An 18,843-nucleotide genomic window follows, 5' to 3' on the forward strand; every position below is an offset into this window, starting at 1 on the left:
GGTCTCTGCTCTTAGGGAATCAGGCCCCTGCACCTGTACATGCCACTGCCTTCAGCTGTAAGCTTTGTAAAACGTTTTACTTCTTGTCAGGAAGCACAGCTCTTTCTTCCTGCCCTGGGGAAAAATAACTACTGCTCTACCTCATTTTTTTTATAAAGGCTCCTATTGCCAAAATCCGAGGAAAGCTTGTTTTACCCGACACAAAACAGCTACCAATAACCTCAGGTTTTCTCTTCCCACACTTCCATGCCTGTATCTTGGCATCAGCACGTCGAGGAGCTGCTGCTGCTAACACTGACGTTAGATAACATAAATCCCTTGAGATACCCTGAGGAAAAATTACACCGCAGTGTGAGATGCAGTTGTTTTGAAGGCTCGAGAAAGAAGCTGGAAATATTTTTGTTCTCAAGTCAAAATCTTAAATTGAGAAAAATGTGCCTGAGTGTCTGCCTTTCTCTGTCAGAGATCAGACCGCTTTCTTCCAAACACTGCCGTTCAGGATTTGGTATTCTTAAGTGATAGTGTCTCACGTCTAGAGAATTTAAATAAATAATTCAACCTTTAGTATGCTTTTTCAGAAGCATTTTAGCTTGCAGGAAAAAAAAGTCTGGGTTCTAACTGTGGTTCTTGTCTTGCTCATACGTTGTAATGAAGCTCTGACCCGTCAGAAGTTTCTACAGAAAAAAAGTGCAACAAACTTTAGATATTATTTTGTTTAAGTTTCTGCCATAGTTCAGTTCTCTTCCCATGAAGGTAGAAATGAGCGAGAAGCTAATTATGCCTTTGTGAGCTTAACGGCGCTGGGTTGTTTTACGGACCAGGTCGGGGCAGATGCATCCCACCCAGGCGGAGTTGTTCTGTCGCTGCTGCGCGAGTCAGGGCACAGACGAGTTCCAGCTACTTCCAGTTTCCTTCTGCCTTCTGGTAACTCCGCTAGTAGGTGAGCGGCACGCAGCCCAGCAGCCTGTTTGTTGATACCACATGCATTATTTTAGCATCGCATAGGCTCTGTCTGGAACTCAGAATAGCTTTGGAAAAAAATGTACCTTTGTTTTTATCATGATAGTTTTGGTGACAGAATGTGAGAGGAAGGTGAGATAGAGACCTGCGGGTTCCAGAGTGCAGAACTAAAATAGATGATTGCATGGGAAGAGAGAAGGCTTGTCTTTAAGATAAGGATGAATAAGACATAACCGATTCAGCCAAAAGGTCTGCACAGATAACTGAAACACAGAACATACTGACTCAAGCACTCACACGATCTACTAAAGGCTTGTCCGGGCTTCAAATTTGTTTCAGCTTAACTCGAACTAGTCCAAGCTTAACATCTACAAATGAAATAATGAAATGAATTTGTCACAAATTTTCAGCAACTTTAGGAATACAGAGTTTGAAGTCAGGTTTGCATTAATGTACTTTTGGAATGAAACACCTCCTACTGTTGTCCTCTTGCTGCTCTGCTCCTTGCTTCTACCCACATAACCCTTCCTGCGCCGCTGCTGGCTCAGCTTCCCTTCCTAAACTCCGGGACGCCTGCTGCTGGCCTGTGCAAATCGGGCAAACACAGAAAGCCCAACACTTTCTCTGCAAGCCTGTTTCAGTACGCAGGGTACTCCAAAGTGTGGGACTTGGGGAAACCTCAAGAGTGACTACCCAGCACAAGCAGCTGTCCAAAAACAAGGTTCGACAAGAAGGACATATAAGCAACTTCTACCAAGGAAGAAGCCCTCAATCAGGGTTATAAAAACCAATGGTGTTTTAAAACCCGATTATGTTTTACTATAACCACATGCAGCAAAAGGGACCTCCTTCAGGAGTGATATCTGTTCCTTCTTCATAGGTTCATCACGTAACAGCTTTTGTGCCCCCAGGACCACTGTGAAAACAGCTCGACTTACCTCTGACGACGTTCACGGCGTCTCTGTGGACCTGAGGCTGGAGCAGCACCGGCGCAGCTGATTTGATAGACGATGCCGATGGCACCTCTGTGGACACTGACCTACAGGAGGCTGGTTTTCTACTGAAAACGTAAAATACAAGGAGCCACGAGCAGAAGCTCCTCCCTGCGATCCACACAGGGAAGATGGCTGCTGCTTGTAAATACTTCATGGTAGGCAACGGTGCAGATGGAGTGAAAGGAGCTTCCACTCCAACACTATTTTTGTGCCATTATGGGCACGAGGCTGGTACCACTATGGTCCCTTGACTCCTGCTGCTTAAAATAATGTTTCTGGTTTTTCTCTACACAGCAGCCACCTTAGCTTTCTACATCTTGGTCCCTCCAAAACACAGTCTAGTGCTGACTGGTTTTTTTCTTCACAGTTGAATCTCATTAACAGAATGACTGGAGAATTAACAAAGCCCTTATTGTACCTAGAAAAAAGTCTTCAGAGCTCCTAAAGCTCTTAGCACTCGGAGGAAGCTTCACAGGGACAGCAGTAAACCTCCCGCAGTGATCAACCAGGCCTTGCAACACTGCAGGAAGATATTCCCTTCTGCCCCTGAACGAATGGATGCGAGAGTCCTGCCGGCTGCTTCGGGAAAGTCAGATGTGTAAATCCTTCACCTCCTGGGCACTGTCATGAGTGCAGGTCTTATGATCTAGTGAAATCATGAGGAGCACAGTATGGAAGGGTGAGCCATTCCCAAGCACTTTGCATTTACAGTAGGGTAAGAGCAATTACAGTAGTTACTGGGAGGCAGCTAACTTGGGAGTAGTTTATTCAGCTCACTAGCTAATGCCAGACAATCATTTATTTTCATAGCCATGGACTTAATTTGTTGTTGATCAATTCACAAAAAAATTAAGTCAGTACCATGTTGTTAGGAACTTTGCTTATGTTACTTTACTCTGTGAATCTTAAGAACTCTGAAAGAAAGATACAGCACCACTTTTTACCATCAAAAAAACAACATGTTGTTTGGGAGCTATAATTCATGGCCACTGGCAGAAAAGACTGAAAAAAATAAAACTGATTTGGGCAACGCAGTAAGCAGTAATGAAGTAACAGGCCATTAAAAATGGCAAAAAAAAGGAATGATAAAACAGAACCGAGGTGGAAACTTTGCAGCAGGTAAGTTTCTACAAAGCATGCTTTGCACTAAAACTTACAAAACTTACATTATTGCAAAATATTGCGGTAGAATGTTAACAGACTTTACAATGAAACTGTATTTAGACAGGATAAAACTGAAGGTGTAAATGTTGCTGAGCTACGAGGCAGTGGCATCCTCTCTGCCCACGTCAGTTTTCACCATCAGCTACAGCTTCGGTTAACTTTGAATTAACCGGTTTTCAGGCGGGAGGCACTGTGCTCATTTGTATTTTCAGCCATTTGAAGGGGCAGCTTTTCCAGCAAAAACAGTCAGTTTACTTAGGCAGTATTGTGGGCAGAAGGGAATTTTGCCTTCAACCAGATGAGCTATGTAAGGGTTTTCACTCCATTATTTACCTTGTAAATTAGATTCCCGAGGGAAGAGGGGGTTTCAGATGTTTCAAATGCTGTATGCAAAAAGTCTATACATTTGTGTCCCTTTTTTGTTTCTCTCTTTTAATATTCAACAGCCATTTTCACTGCTAGTTCTGCGCCTTAGGACAGAAGAGCTAGAAACAGAAGAAAGGGAGCGGCAGCAGGGTGTGTCAACTAAAAGCTGATATAGAGAATCATCTACTGTCATTCCTTCCCATTACTGTCATGAGCACATGTTAACTGTTGCACTTCATAAAACGTCCTTAAAAAGGAGGGAAACGTCCTTATCCTAGAGAGGTGGATGATTCTTCTTTCCACTTTTCAGCAAACCTCCTCTCTGGACAGCCAAAGACACAAAGTATTTTATTTCCTTTTCTTCAACTCCCACCGTAACGCTAAGCTTCCTCTAGCACTTCCCAACTGAAGCAGACTTTTGCAGGATTTGGTAGTGTGTTTAAGGAAAAAAATATGGAGTAAATTAGCAATTAATGTAATGGATTCTTGCCTGGGGGTTTCAGTATTCAGCTATGACTCAGTCCTCTCAAAATCATGAGATTGGCTTACTAAATTTTTTTTCCCTGATAAAAATGCTGAACCCATGCCCACTCTGCTTATTCGGGACAGATGTGGGACAACCTCGCTCTCCCACACGCTGGCACGCAGCCTTCCTCTCACCTGCCGGAGTAACCCTTGGCATGCGGCCTTTCACAGAATTTTGAGGTGAAATCATTAACTCCTTGGGGGCAGCCTGGCTGCTCGCATTTTTTCAGCTGCATCCCGCCTGCACGGGGGTAGCACAGGGCCGCATAAGCTTGCCTAGGTTACTAAGCCAGGGCTAACGGCCGCAGCGCCAGCAGTGCGGGACCAAACTCCCGCCACTGGCTCGGGAGGCGCCTCAGCCTGGGCCCGCCTCACGGCAGCGCCCCCACCCCAGACAACGCCCGGGGTCTAAAGGCGAGGGTGTTTGGCGGCCTCGCCCCCCTCCCCGCCCCGCTCCCCCTCAGGGAAGCGCGCCGCCGCTCCCCGCCGCCGGGCCCCTTCCTCAGGGCCACCCCGCCCCCGGCGCGGCCGCCACTGCGCCTGCGCCGCCACCGCAGGCCGCCGCCGCCAGCCCCGCGCGCAGGCGCATTAGCGCTCCCGCCCCGCCCCGCCCCTCCCCGGCGGCTCTGTGCGCAGGCGCACTGCGTGCCGCCTGCCCGCCCGGCTGGTGCGTGTGAGAGAGAAGATGGCGGCGGCGGGGGCAGCGGCGTGAGGCGCCCGGGAGACGCCGAGCTCCCCACGGACGCGGAGCGCCATGGCTGTGAACAGCGCCCAGGTACTGGCCGCCCGCCGCGCTGCCGGCCTGGGGCTGCTGCGGGGCCCTCTGACGGGCTCGGAGGGGCGGTCGGGCCCTGTAGCGCGGCTCGCCGAGGGGGGGAGCGTGGTGGCCGGGACTAGGCCCAGGGTGATTCTGCAGCTTCATTGAATCTCCTCGGGGTGGTGGAGGGGCCGCGCCGCTGGCCGGGACGGCGGCCTCCCGCGCTCCCGGAGGCGGCCCTGCCCCGCGGAGGAGCCCAGCCCGCCGGGGTTCGCCCCTTCGCCGCGCCGGTGGCACCGCGCCTGGGCCAGGGGGAAGGAGCGGAGGGGAGGAGGCGGCCTGCAGGCGTCCTTTGCGGGGCGAAGTCGGTGCGGTACCCTCATCTGAGTTTTTGCGAGGAGAGGATGGTTGGAAGAGAGTCGATAGGTTGAGCTTGCCTTTTTTTTTTTTTTTTTGACGGGGAGAGGCAGAAGTGATTCTATAACGAGAAGGGAATAAGGAGATTTGTAAACTAATCCCCTCCCTCCCCCCGCCTAAACACTCAATAAACCTGAATGCATTGGGGTGTAAAGGGCTGACTGTTGCAAGATTGCTATGCATGGGGATGCGCGTGCAGTTTCCCTGTCTCTCACTAACTAAACCAGCCGGAAGATTTGTGCACGGAGAAGAAAAAAACAAACCAACAAAAAATCCCCCATAAAACGGAAAAAAAAAAAAAAAAAAGCCGTGCAATCGTGGTAGTTTTTCGCTGGAAGTTAAAAGCGCAATTCCTAGTGTGTGCTTAGAGCAAATGATTGAATGAGTTAACTTTACTATTTCTTTTCTGTAAGTTTTTTTTTTTCCCAAAATGGTTTAAAGCAAAAAACGTCAGGTAGGGTGTGTGGTGCACTGAAGTGGTTTTTTGCAAGACTTCGTACAGCTTTGTTTGTATCAAATAATAAAATCTAGAAAACTTTGATCGTGTTAAAGATAATTTTGTCAAGAGCTGTGTCTTTTTTGTGGTGGAAAATACCTTTCATAAAATTTAAGTGGTTTAAACAAGGTGATGCTTTATTCTGAAATCTGTATTTTTTTTTTTCCTGAAGGGCAGTTAAGGTACACATGTAGTAAAGTTGTGCACCAGTGGCACTGACAATGATTTTTCCATATGGAAAAGTTTGTAATCGGTGAAAACTGTCATGGCGTTTCTTGTCCAGCTTGATTTATTTGAGAGAAAGAGGGACGGACGTGATTTTGCTAACGTGGGTGTTCCGAGGGCAGTTGTAGTTTCTGGAGTTCGTTTAAATTTAAAATTGTTTTAAAATTTTGTATCCTTCAACTTTTCTTTCAAAGTGGAGGAAACTCACTTAGTTCTGCACGTTCTTTTACTGCCCTAAGAATGAATGGCACACATATCAAAAGGATTCAGTGTCCAGCTCAGAAGCTGTTTTACTTGCTACTTTCCCCTCCCCTCAGTACTAGTCAGCAGTGCATGCGGTCAGTCTGATAAGACTGGGTTTTGCATTCCTGCTTTTCTCTTGATTTAGAAGAATTAAGGACGTTCTTGTGTTTGTACATAATTAAGTTGGTGTACCTTGAAACAAAAAAAAGAGTTGAGCTGCTGATTTAGTTTATGGTGACGCACTGCATAGCTGTAATTAAACCTAGACTGTGAATTCATCTTTAGTAGTAACTCATACATAGACCTCCTCTCTAGGTAAAGATAGATACTTAGGTCTCGTGAGGATTGCTGCTTGAATTTGTATATAATTCAGAAGCAAATCTGCAAGATAACTTTCAGTTAATGCTTGCTTTGTGTCATTAAACACAGCCTATTTTTGTGTTTTGGTTCCCCCCCCCCCCAATGTAAACGTTTTATTTAAATGCTGTGTGGGTTTATGTGAATATATATTCTAGAGCAATGCAGTGCTAGGTTGCTGAAGGTAAACAATGTTTTGGACTTTTTTGGATGGAGAACCTGAAAATAAGTTCAGGGATGCAGTTTGACATGTAGGTGTTCCCTTTTTATTTTAGGATGGTAGTGTTGTGGATCAGTAGAAAAATGAGAGTTCTGATAAAAATTGCCTGTTCTGAACACAAGATTGAATAACATTATTTAGTCAGTATGTTCATGTCATAATGCAGAGTCCTAGGCGAAAGTGCTTAGTTTCTCCGTGTGACTGTAATTTGAGTGTACTGCAATTGAGACTTTTTTTGTCACTCGGGGGAAAAAAAAGCCTTCAAGAAAATCATGCTCTTCTAAATAGCTAAAATGCATAAGTCAGATTTCTGCCAATTAATGGATTTATGTAATAGCGGGCAGAAATATTTCATCAGTCAGTTTGCACATTCTAACAAATGACTCCTGAAACATGACCATATAGTGTATTTTCAAAGGGGTGTTAATTTTGGATGGCCAGCTAGTCAGCAAGCACATGACTATATAGTGACACAGTTTAGATATTGCTGATCGTTTGTACTGCTGTATTCCATGTCATTATTTCATAATCATCTAATGAGATATTTAAGTGTTGCTGTCAGTTTTCTGGGTGTGCTCTGAGTATATTAAAAATGTAATATTTTTTTTTATTAAGGTGAGCTAGAAGTAAACCTGTTGTATCACTACAGGTTTTGTATGACACTACAGATGTTCAGCTGATTTAGCACTGGATATAGCTGAAACCATTTGTCAGCAAGGTCATCTAAAAATCTTGGAAAAAAAGAAAAAAGACATCTAAAAAACTGTTTCCCTGTTTGGAAAGATTAATACTCTGTAGGAACTGTATAAACAGTTGTTTTAGCCACTTTTCCTATTGTTTTTCATAGAAAGAATTAATACAAATGCATCATTTGTGAGTCTTGTGAAAACAAGTTAAGCAAAAGAAAGGATACCATAGCAGAATGAATCATTTATGCTTGTTTTGTTCTTTCACCATTACTGCGGTGTCAGATTAACTCAGTGCCATTTTAAACGTACTGTATTGCCCCAAAAGCCAGCTGAAGTAACAGCCAGTAGAGTTGGAGTTCAGAAAAAGCTGAACAAGCTCATAAGCTGCTCATCCTCACCCAAGCCTGTGTCTGGCCTGGCAACCAGAATAACTGGAACTCGCAACATGGCATGCAATCCGACTCCCTGAAATACTGCACTGCAAACTACCTCTTTTATGGCTGGCTTGGAGTGTTGCTCCCTGGCAGGGTGTAGTTTGATGTTCCCTTAAGCCAGTGCTGTTTCTGGAAGGGGGGGGGAAAGCAGCATTCTGTAGGCATTTGTTCTGTGCTGTCTTTCCAGTGTATTGCCTGATGTTTGTGGGTGATCTTGATTAGGAAATCGATCTGTCTCTGAAATAATCTTAAAAAAAAGTGGTTGTTAGGCAGCTGGATGTGTTTCTTGTGCTAGCTTGCTTGCATCCCTGCAGATGTGTCTAATGGTACAGTGTCCTTGCAGGCAGAAAGAAGTGTTTGGAGAGAGCGCAGTGTGGTTTGTCAGGTTCCTGAAATACGCTGAAAACTGGCGGGCACCCTGAACACAAAACGAAAGGTGGCTCTGGGCAAAGGCTGCCCCTGGGTGGATCTGGAGAGAGGTGTTTGAGTGTATCATGCTGTAGCTGCTGCTTCTCCCATCCTGCTCAGTTGCTGTTCAGGGTTTTAAAGGAGTGAAGAAACTGGATTTGTTCCCCTGCCCCCCCCCCTTTTTTTTTTTTCCTTTTTGAGTCCCACTTCCATTGCCCGTAAGGGGCTGGGTTGGTCCTTTTGCCAGTGGAGTGAGTAGTGGGTCTAGGTTTCTGTGGTCTTGGACATTCAGGCTGCAGCTGAACCTATGAATTTAGGTAGCCAAAAGGTATCATTTGTCTTTCTAAAACGTGAACGGTGAATCCATGCAGAGTGCGGTGGGTGAATGTGGGTTGGTTAGCTTGAAAGGAAGCCTGGGAAAACATACATGGAACTTAAATTTGGAACTATATGGCAGCATGCAAATAATGGAATAAACCGTACAGGTTTTGTGAATCGCTGCTGTTTATTCTGTGCATTCTAGACTACAGCAGTAATTCGGAGACTTTTTAGAATGGATCCAGCCTTTACTTATTAAGAAATCCAGTTTTTATAGGCAATTGCTTAGGCACACTGCTTTTTCCGTTCATGTAGGTGTTAAAATACCTGTAAAGTTAAGTGGGGTTTTGTTTATAGGTAAACTAAGCAGTCTGATTTCTGTTTAGGGATATATATGCAACATGCTGTGTCGTACAAAACAGCCAAATCTGTTGTAATAGAAGTTGCTGGCCCTGGGCCATTGGATTATAGTCATTTGTCACTCTAATGCCATTTCAGCAATGTAGATGTTCATTTCCAAAGAATTAAACATGCTAGAGCTGCGGTTTTTCTTTTTGATGGAAGTGTTTTATGTGTGATCATTAAACATGCAACTGGGGATTATGGAACAAAGGGTTATGCTTCATGGTGGAAAAAAGGGGGGTGTGTGTGTATATGTGTGTGTCTACATATACACACACGAACTCTCCATAGTGGAGTAGTCTGGTTAAAATTGGGATTCTAAACCCTATTTTTATTTTATGAAATTGTAACATATGTGTTCAAGACTACATGTTTTAAGTATTTCCAATAATTGTGCTGTGCTGATTATTTTTAAAATACTTTAAAGGATTTTGTTAGATTAGCGCTTATGTTAACATATTCATTAACGCTCTAGTAGAGTGAAACTCTGAAGTACATTAGTCTTTTTTGTTTTGTATTTGACTCTCTAATACCTAATTTAATTGCAGATGTTTTTGATATTTTAAATACATAAGAACTTTTCCTCCTTGTTTGGCAGCGTAAGATTTCTTGACCTTTGGTGCATGGTACAAGATCTGTTTCTCTTTACCTGTAGTTAGGCAGGAGGTAGCTTAAATCACAGTAGCCCTAACAAAGTGTTTGTGTAAAGCTTATTTAAATCATAAACCTTATGGAAAAGCATGTGTTAAAATTAAGCAAGGCCTTCTTGAGATCCTATGGTAGTAGCAAATTTTAGTGCTGTACAAACTGAAAGAAGTGTGCAGGAGTGCTGCTTATAGTATTGTACGTGAATTCATATCATGTATGGAAAAGAAGCATTGTGTGTTATTTGCATTGAAATCATAGTAGGAAAGAAAGGGATATGGATCAGCTTCTGCTGAATGTAATGTTAACACAAACTGGAAAATCACTTAAGGGTGCTTTAAGTTTTTTACTTTGTTAAAAAAGTAGGTACCCTGATTGGGGTTCAGCTTTGAGGTGGAAGAGAAAAATGCCCTATCTGTAAGAAACTGTAAAAAAATAATGTATCTCAAGGTTGTGTGAAAACATAGTTATAAAAACATACAAGAAAGGAGGTTTTCTTCAAAGAATTCTGTGTATGAAAGACCTCTCTCTCTCTCTCTGTTTTGTTTGAACCAAACTGAACATACTAGCAGAAATAGCTGTGCTGTATTCCCTCAGTGCAGCAGGCATGGTTTTTCATACAGCATTTATAGCCTGCTGTAGTGATTCACAGATTTCCTGCCTCGTTTTTCCCCATGAATGTTGCAAGCTGGCAATGGATTTACCAGTGTAACTTAAAATACAGGAATTGTATATCATTCATGCAAAGAAGTGAAGGCTTTGGTCATGAATGTGTTTTGTCTTGTTGGAGTGGGATTCCTTTGTAGGTGGGGTAGCAGCATGTTACCAGTAGTGATTCTTACAGTGTCGTGGTAATGTTCTTATTTTCATGACTACTTAACAGCTTTGCCATATGCCCATACCTTTCTCAGCAGGAACATGTATGTGGTTTGTTCTTTAGCCTGTATTGCAAAAATATGCATATGTGTTTTAAGTTGGTTAAAGATCACCTGTTATTAGCATAGAAAACTCCTAGAATGCAGGTAGGATTACCAGGTATCGGGTGACAAGGGTGACTTTAGATGTGCTGGCTTTCATTGTGTGAAGGTATCAAGACTTGAAATGCTGTACATGGTATCAAACCACAGGTATTCTCGCTCCTGGTTGTCTGGTGGAGGAGAGTTCCTCTTGCACATGGCTCTCATTTAAACAGGCTGAGTGTAAGTTTTAAAAAGGGAAATTATTTCAAAGCTAACCTTTACAAGGTGGGAGGTAGAGAGATGACTCTGACAGGAAAAAGGGGGAGTTAGAGGCAAGATATTGATAATCCCTTTGATCCTTGCAGCAACCATTACGATGGATGGAGAGGGAAATGGGAACAGTTCAGTTGCTTACTTTAATGGTAGCAAGAGGCAGTCAGATGAATCGTATTCAAATAATGTTTTTGGACCATGCTACTTAGGAGGGTATTTGGTTAAAAATGATGCTGTACCAGTACATAATATGGGATAGTCTTGTCATTTTAAATATGAGTAGGTATGATAAAAGGAGAGGGAAATAAAGCAGAGAGAAAAAGAGTCATAGTCAGCAGAAGTTACAGCTGAATTGCGAGAAGAATCAAGTTCTCTGCAGTTCCCGTCTACTTCAATCTATCGCTTAAATCATATGGTCTCTAATAATAGCTAGCTGTTACCCAAGAAAGTAAGAAATAGTACTGTAATGTCGTTAAAGTATGGAAAACCTCAGTTTCTGTTCCTCTGCTGCCTTTGGGATACAAAACCAAAGCTGCCACTGTTTGAAAATTTCTGTGGAGCACTGTACTTAATTGATATAAAGTTGGAAAAAAGTCAAAGACAACTTATTTAGGCAATTCCCAATACTTCTTTTCTCAGCTAAAGACTGTGACCATGACCATAGGCTGTTGCCCCTTAAACAAGAAGTTTAAGTTTCCACAAATCATGAATAGTGAAAGCTCCATATCAGAACTTAAGATAACAAAAAAAGGGTTTATGCTGTTAATATGCTTTCTTAGCAAGCAAGAATGAGATATATAAAATTATCCTGGCATTGGAAGTGACAGAAAATGTAAATGCAGCAGAATCATGAAAGTGTGAAAGAAGAGTAGTCAGCTTTCCGGGCAGGAGAAATAAAGCTGTTGAGTTTGCTCATGTCAACAAGTTTGTGTCCTCAGTCTTTTGAACTTCACCTTTGTTCAAACAGAACACTGAATTGTGGTGGTCACTCTTGTTGCTGGAGTCAAAACGACTGTAAATACCAGATGCTGGCATGTGATGTTTCAGACGTTGCCAACGACTCAGAGTTTCCTTAATTGGGGAGGATAAAGGCAATGGACATGTATTACACTTAGTACTAACGACTGTCACATAAAGGTCATTATGGTTTTCTGCTTTGGTGTAATTGCATCCTTAAAATAGAGATTCCGCCAAGTTGTCATCAGTGTTCACCTCTGGAACGATGCGTTAGGGCAGTTGTGCATGGTTTTTCTTTTCCTTTGCTTTGGCTGCTGCTAGTAATGGAGGGTATGGCAGTCAGAGGTTGCAAGGGGCTAGACTGTGTGCTGAGCTACATGTCATGTGCATGTACAGTATTTTCATGGTAGTATGACTTTATAGTTTGATTTCTTCACAGCTTTTTTCTAGCCAAAAATCTTTGGGCTTAGCTAAGAGCTAAGGTATTTTATAGCTGTTTGGTTTGCATAGCAAATTTTGTATAAGTGTTTGTGCTTCAAATTTATTTATTTTATGATAGCCTTTTTTTAAAAAAAAGGGGCTCGTAATTAGTGAACAATTGCTTATTATCTTTGAAGGTCAGCTCCAAGTATGAATGTCCAACACATCCAGTGTGTTTACTGAGTAGCCAGAGGTTGTCCTGTTTGATAATGGCAGACATCACTAACTTGAAACTTAGCTCAGTTTGTATTTTCTGTTTTATTTGCAAAACAGCCATTTTGAGCAATGGTATGAGTGACTGATCGTGTTTACCAAATGTTTTTGTGATTTGCAAGATTTTTAAATTGGATTTGGGACCAAAGGAGGCAATGTACAGCCACATGAGAAGCATGTTCTTTCAAAAACTGCCTAAATTGGTGTTGTTTGAAAGTGGAAAGTATGATAAATTCACAATACACAGGCTGAAATATGAGGGTGTGGTTTCATCGATGTTGCTCAACCTTGTCAACATTGCAGATTAGATGGTGGTTTACTAGTATTTACGTGGGGTCCCCTAAAAAGCTCTTGCTCCTTTGTACCGTAGATGGATGAGGGTGAGGCTAGAAGGTGCTGGAGCTGCAGATGTGCTGCTGGCGCTGAGGGGTGTGAGCAGGGACGCTGCAGACAGCAGCTGCTCCTGCCTCTGTCCTTGCAGTGAGTAAGCTGAAGAGCCAGAGCTGCGTTGTGTTTGTCTCCCCTGCCAAATATCGATATTCCCGTTTGTAGGTGGCTGGATGTGCTGGCCGAGGAAGTGGTGACTCCAACTCCTGCCTGGATGGAGGGGTGTACATGAGCTGTTTGGGGGTACATGAGCTATTGGTTGTGTACTCTGATCTCACAGCACTGCAGGCTTTGTAGTAATATCATGTCAGAGTACACTCTGGTTTAGTCCCGTTCCCCGTTCCCCCCCCCCCCCCCCCCCCAAAGCAGGAGCATTTCAGTGTCTTCAGTATTGTAAATGTGTTTCGAGAGCTGTTTTGCGTTCTGTTTGTTGATATGTGCAAAGGAAATCTGATTGCTAACAGAGGACCTTGTATAAAGAAAGACATCAAGTAACACCATCAGTGTTATTCTTTTGAAATGAGCTACCTAAAAAAACCCCAAAAGGTCTTAAAATTGACAGCATTGTTTTCATACAGTAAACCTACTGTCATATTCCAACCCAGTTTTTAATGCTGCCATTTAAGAATATGGGTGTTTAATATGCTTACTATCTGTGTTGTAGTTGCGGAAGCGTATTAATCTGTGCATTCATTTTAACAGCTATCTTGCATCTACACAAAATTGTGTTGCAGATACTTAAGCTCTAAAACCATCTCAGGAGGAGGTGGCATGTATGCGGTGTCCCAATTTTCATTTCAACTTGCATACCACTTCAAAGTACAAAGTTGCTGTCACGGGCAGTGCCAGATCCTCTCAGGTTTCCACCTGCCACTTATCCCATGTCAGGCTGGCCAAGGAGATGGCTGGCTGCATATATACTGAGAATCAAAACAATAGCTGGTGTCCTCAGTTTCTGTCTGCCAGGGGACATGGAGCATACATGCGTGTCATGTGGTGAAGTAGTGTAAGGGGCATGAGTTCCTGCAGAGGGAAACTAGCATAAAAACCTTTGTAGAATTACTCTGAATCTTAAGCAGTTACAGAGCTTAAAATATAGGAGATTTTATTATGTGGTGGTAGTTGTGTTTTGTTTCTGTGATCCCCTTGAGTCATTTACCAATCACGGTGTTTTTCACAAGTTCTCTGGTTTATTTTTGGCCGTTTCTCACTAAGATTATAACCTATTTTTGGCACGTCACAACTCGCAAAGGGGAAAGTCTAATTCTTTTTTGCTCCTAGCCACTTGCATCTTTTGCTTTATGCTGGTTCCTCACCTTCTCTTACCCCTTCTTCCCCCAGTGCAAAAAAAATATATCTGGATCACTGTATCTCATTTTGAGTATAATCATCTCATTGATCAGTGCAGTGTGTGCCAGAACTGGCACAGGAGAAGAGGTGGGATTGTGAATCCAGCAAGATAAAAAGGCGAGTAAAAACTGTGTGGCTTTGGTGAATGGAGCAGGTGGTGCTTGTTTTTAATGATCAGCCAGTGTTTTCTCTTACTGTCACTGCTAAATGTGTGGTGCCTTGCTGGGGTGGTTACCCCTGTATAGGCTCTGGGTATCATTAGCTTTTGCATTCTTTTTTAATTCTTGGCAGCCGATGTGGTTTTAATAGGACTTTGCACCACATTTATATTAATACTAAACTTCCTAGGTTAAATCTCACTCAGCTGTAGTTCTAAGCATTCAGCACTAATGAAATTTAGGGTTGAGATGTGAAGTTAGGCCTTCAGAAGAGGCATATCAGACCTGGGTAGGTGGGCTGAACTGCATTCTGAAGGTGCTAATCTGTATTCCTTGTCAGGATGGAGTCCAGGTAGCTGATTTTTACCTCACCTAATCTTAGCCATCTTAAATCCTTCCCTGAGTAATTGCTTGTGAAAAGCACTGTGTGGGTGACTTGTCTAGCCCTGGTGCTGTTAGGGATAGATTTTAGTTTTCCACAACATTTAGCTATGGTTATTCAGAGGCTATCCATTCTTTTCCTACTTTTCGTTCTCTTCCAGTGTATTTTTCAGCTTCCGTGACCACCTGGCATCGCAGTCTCCTTACTGCCCAGGGTGGAATTGTCCCCTGGGAAGGGTCTGTACTGATTCTCTGTGAATAAGCAGAGAGAACATCAAACATATGCAAACTAGTGGGAATCAAATGAAGATACAAGCAGTCTCAATTTTTGTGCAGTTTGCTTTTAATTACTTGGGTTTAGAAGCATATTTTTTAGTGTAATTTCTTAAATAATAGGGTACTATCCCGAATCTTGCTGTATCTGCAAGGTTAGCACCTTTACATATGTGGAAAGGGTATCTGCTATTCAAACACACGGAACAATTCACAAGAGAGGGAGTATTATTAAAGGAACTGACATGTATACTGCTGTAACTCAATTAGAGAGTTATGGCAACAGTAGAAGGTTTATGCTGTTCCAGAATTTTGGGTGATAATTTAGCTTTTGGGGAGGAGAGTGGTCTGGCAGGCACAGACCAGTTCTTTCCATTCCTTTTTTTTCCTGTGCTGTCTCTCCCACTAACTTCAGATCCTGTGTCATCTCTTCTTCTACCTCTTGTTCCTCATCTTTGGCCTCATCAAGCCTGTTGTTGTCTCCTTGAACTACTTAAAAATGTGCTTGTATTCAAACTTGCTTAATTTCTTAAAACTCAGGGTCCTGTTGCACTTTTTCTTCCCAGAGCTCTACCTCTCTCTTTTCTTTTTAATAATCTGATCCAATTCTATACGTATTATTTTACGTTTTAAAAACATGGATTTGAAGGATAAAAGTTGCCTGTGAGGTAAATTCAGGTATGGTAAGGACAGAAGAAAGGCTTTCCTCTGCCAGGGTACTGCCAAGCACTTCTGAAGCTTGCTAGCTGGAAGCCATTACAGGGAAAGCCTGTCTTTGTTCTGGTAGCCCAGAGCATCCTGCCTTGCCGGGGTAGGAATGTACTGGCTCTTCCACACTACGAACTATGCGGATAGTAGGAGAGATAGTGCATGTGCAGTTCTTCCACCTGGAGGAATTGCGAGAAGCTCATAGAAAACAATCCTTCAAAATCTTGGTTGCTAAAATACCTGCTAAATAAAGATTCTGTAAACTTCAGAAGAATGCTGATTTATATAGCATGTCTGGAATTTGGGTGGACTGCTGTGAGGTTTTCAGAGACAATTTGCTATTTAATGTGGCCAAAGCGGCATTCTCCAGATGCAAAACTGATTTTACTGCAGTGTTCTTAGAAGTTTGTTCTGCTGCAGGAATCTGGCACAAGAGGTTTCAGCCCTAATGATTTTAGTCTGTCAGGAAAAAATGGCTAACACCAAGGGTTTTCTGCTGGGAAGTATTAGATAAAATTAGTAAGAGATTGTTTTGCCTGCCCCACCTGTAATAAAATAGTAGTTTAACTGGCTGTGTTCTTGAGTAACTTCATGTTCCAACTTCTCTCTCCTCAGTGCTTATCATGCTAGAATAAATGAGAATAATTCAGGTCTTAATTATTTTTGTTCTTTGTTATAGGAAGAGTTCATGATTTGCACATTAGACTCGGTAACTAGTTCAGTGCAAGCAGAGCTTGCGGAGCTTGAACTAAATGTGCTTGCTCAATTATGAGCAACCAGCTTGAAGCTGGTGTGTTCACACTCTTTGAGGGTGCAAAGATAGAGGCTGAGCAATAGGTATTTTACCGACCACTGTTCTTGAGTTCAAAACTGAGGAAGGACCAATCTACCCATTTTGGAAGTATTTCTTTTGACATTTGCAAGGACTGCCTGCTTGGAGAATTGAATAGGAAAGTATTTTTGTTTGGCTTTTATTTTGATTTAACATCGCAAGAAAATAAGTTGGAAAATATTACTTCTTTGGATCACTGGCAGATGTTCTGTGGGCTTGTGGTGGAGCTGCTGGTTTAAAGGTGTCAGAAATTCCATCTTTTGCTCTCTAAAGAGCTAAGATTTGATGTAGTCAGCTCTGACAATTCAGCTGTCTTCCCTCTTGCTTGCTGTCTGGAATGCACTTTCCAGATACCCTGCAGTAGTCCCAGAATGACTGCTCTTCACTGCAGCTCTTGCTTGTAGAACAGATCAACGTATATTCTTAATGTGGGGTCCAGTGGAAGGTCCAAGGAAGGTATTTCTTTCTGTCTGAAAAAGAGTAAAGCAAGAATACTTGATGCTGTCTTACGGGGTGCAAATTAAATGGTGTATAAAACGTAGATGTAAACCTCTTGTCACTGGGCCATTGCTTTATGATCGCATCATCTGCTTTATACTACCAGTATTTACAAAATAAGATCGTGGCTTATTTTGGGAGTACTTTTGTTGTTGTTGTGTGGAACAGAAGAAAAATACCAGTTGGGGAAAGCTTTAGATGTGAAACAGCAGAGGTTTTTTGTTGGGGCAGCCCTGATTTGGAGACCGGAAGCTAAGAGACTTTTTATGGTTGGGGAAGGTACACCGCACTCAAATGCAGTGGTATCTGTGAAGATGATGGGTTGTTCTTTATTCTTCAACCTCCTTTCCCCCCCTACTGACTACAACCAGCACTCTATAGACAGCTTCCTTGGGCTGCTCGCACTTTGTGGCAGCTGCTGTTTGTTTGTAATGGAAAAATGCCAAGAAGCACCTCATTTTTGGTAATAGAACGACGAGAGGTCATAAACAGAATTTCTTTGGGTGTAAGACATCGTCTGGTGTTTTGACAGTTTTTGTATGGTTATTGTTCAGTTTGTTGCTCTTATTTGAAATATGTAATTGATGAAAACTAATATAATGAAAGAGTACAACCTGCTCTGCTTTTGTGAATGTTTGAATTAGAATCCTCAGGATAAGCTGTTCTGATCCATGTTGTGCCCCCATGATAGTGTGAGGCTGTAGAGGCCGTTTGTTCGCTAAACCTGTCCTTCCAGTAATGCTGTGGCCACAGCTGAGATTTCACCAACTTGTGCTTTCATACTAGCGAGCAACTTGTTTTTTCCCCTGATCAGAAAATGAGCTTTTGAGAATGATCATTCTCTTTTTTTTAATAATGGAATGAATTCCCCTCAGATTAATTCATGTAAAATGTGTGGAAAATGCCTAGCTTTCTTCAGCTGTAAGAATTCTGAAATAACATCCAATAAACCCTGACTTGGAAGAAAAAAAAAAAAAAGGAAAGTAGTCATGCACTATATTTTTGAGCCTTTGATTGCTTAAATGGTGGGCAGGCAGAGTTGCACTGACTCATGGGCTTAGTTGACCTACATTTACCTAGCTGATCTTTCTCCAGGCACTGTGTAGGTTCATTACTGTTCTAGTTTTAAGCTGCAGGCTAGTGATAAAGTACCGTAAGCTGTACTAAGAGTTTGCTCATGATTTGTTGCATTTTCAGCTGTTAGAAGCTTTAATATGCAACTGCTCTGCCTTAAAGTACAACTTTATTTCCATACATTTTTATTTATAAAAATGGACTTTATTTTTCCGTAAAGATGATATAGTAATGCAGGATTTTTTCAGAAACTGGTTTGCCTGAAATACTACTATTTAGGATGTGATACAGCTGTAAATATATGGCCAGTGGTCTTTCCTAGCTCCTGATTATGGGTTGTTGCTTACAAATTCAGAATCTATAAAGAAAAAAAGACGCAAACCCTGGTTTTCAGGGTTTCAACACACACTGTTGTCTGTGTCCTTATAAGCATTTTAGCAACAAGTTTCTTGGGATTTGGAAGTTCAGAAAACGTTGTATCAAAATGGATAATTGTCTGTGTACTAAGACTTAATGGATTTTAGTCTCAAAAGGAAGGAGAACCTGAGGGAAGATTGTCTTTCCCTATACTTTCCAGAAAAAAAAAAGTTGACAAACCTTGACAAAGCAAGAGAGGAGTAAAGGCTGATGGAGAAATACCTTACTTGCTGCTGGGATGACTAATGTAAGAACATTTTCT

The 18,843-nt window shown here is 42.3% G+C and overlaps 1 protein-coding gene across 3 annotated transcripts in view; it reads left to right on the plus strand.

Annotated features, from left to right (window-relative positions):
• The first annotated feature begins 4,640 nt into the window (after positions 1-4,640).
• The window catches only part of USP10 (ubiquitin specific peptidase 10), a 56,671-nt gene continuing 42,468 nt past the window's right edge, over positions 4,641-18,843 (plus strand). For 2 of the 3 annotated variants that reach the window (XM_064459679.1, XM_064459681.1), the window contains exon 1: positions 4,641-4,785. In XM_064459679.1, the coding sequence (XP_064315749.1) occupies positions 4,765-4,785 (21 nt within the window). In that variant the 5' untranslated portion in view covers positions 4,641-4,764. Of the gene's footprint in view, positions 4,786-18,804; positions 18,829-18,843 lie in introns of those variants that run through there. The other variant, XM_064459680.1, reaches the window with a different exon arrangement.

Source organism: Phalacrocorax carbo, chromosome 8 (genome assembly GCF_963921805.1).
Source record: "Phalacrocorax carbo chromosome 8, bPhaCar2.1, whole genome shotgun sequence".
NCBI lineage: Eukaryota > Metazoa > Chordata > Aves > Suliformes > Phalacrocoracidae > Phalacrocorax > Phalacrocorax carbo.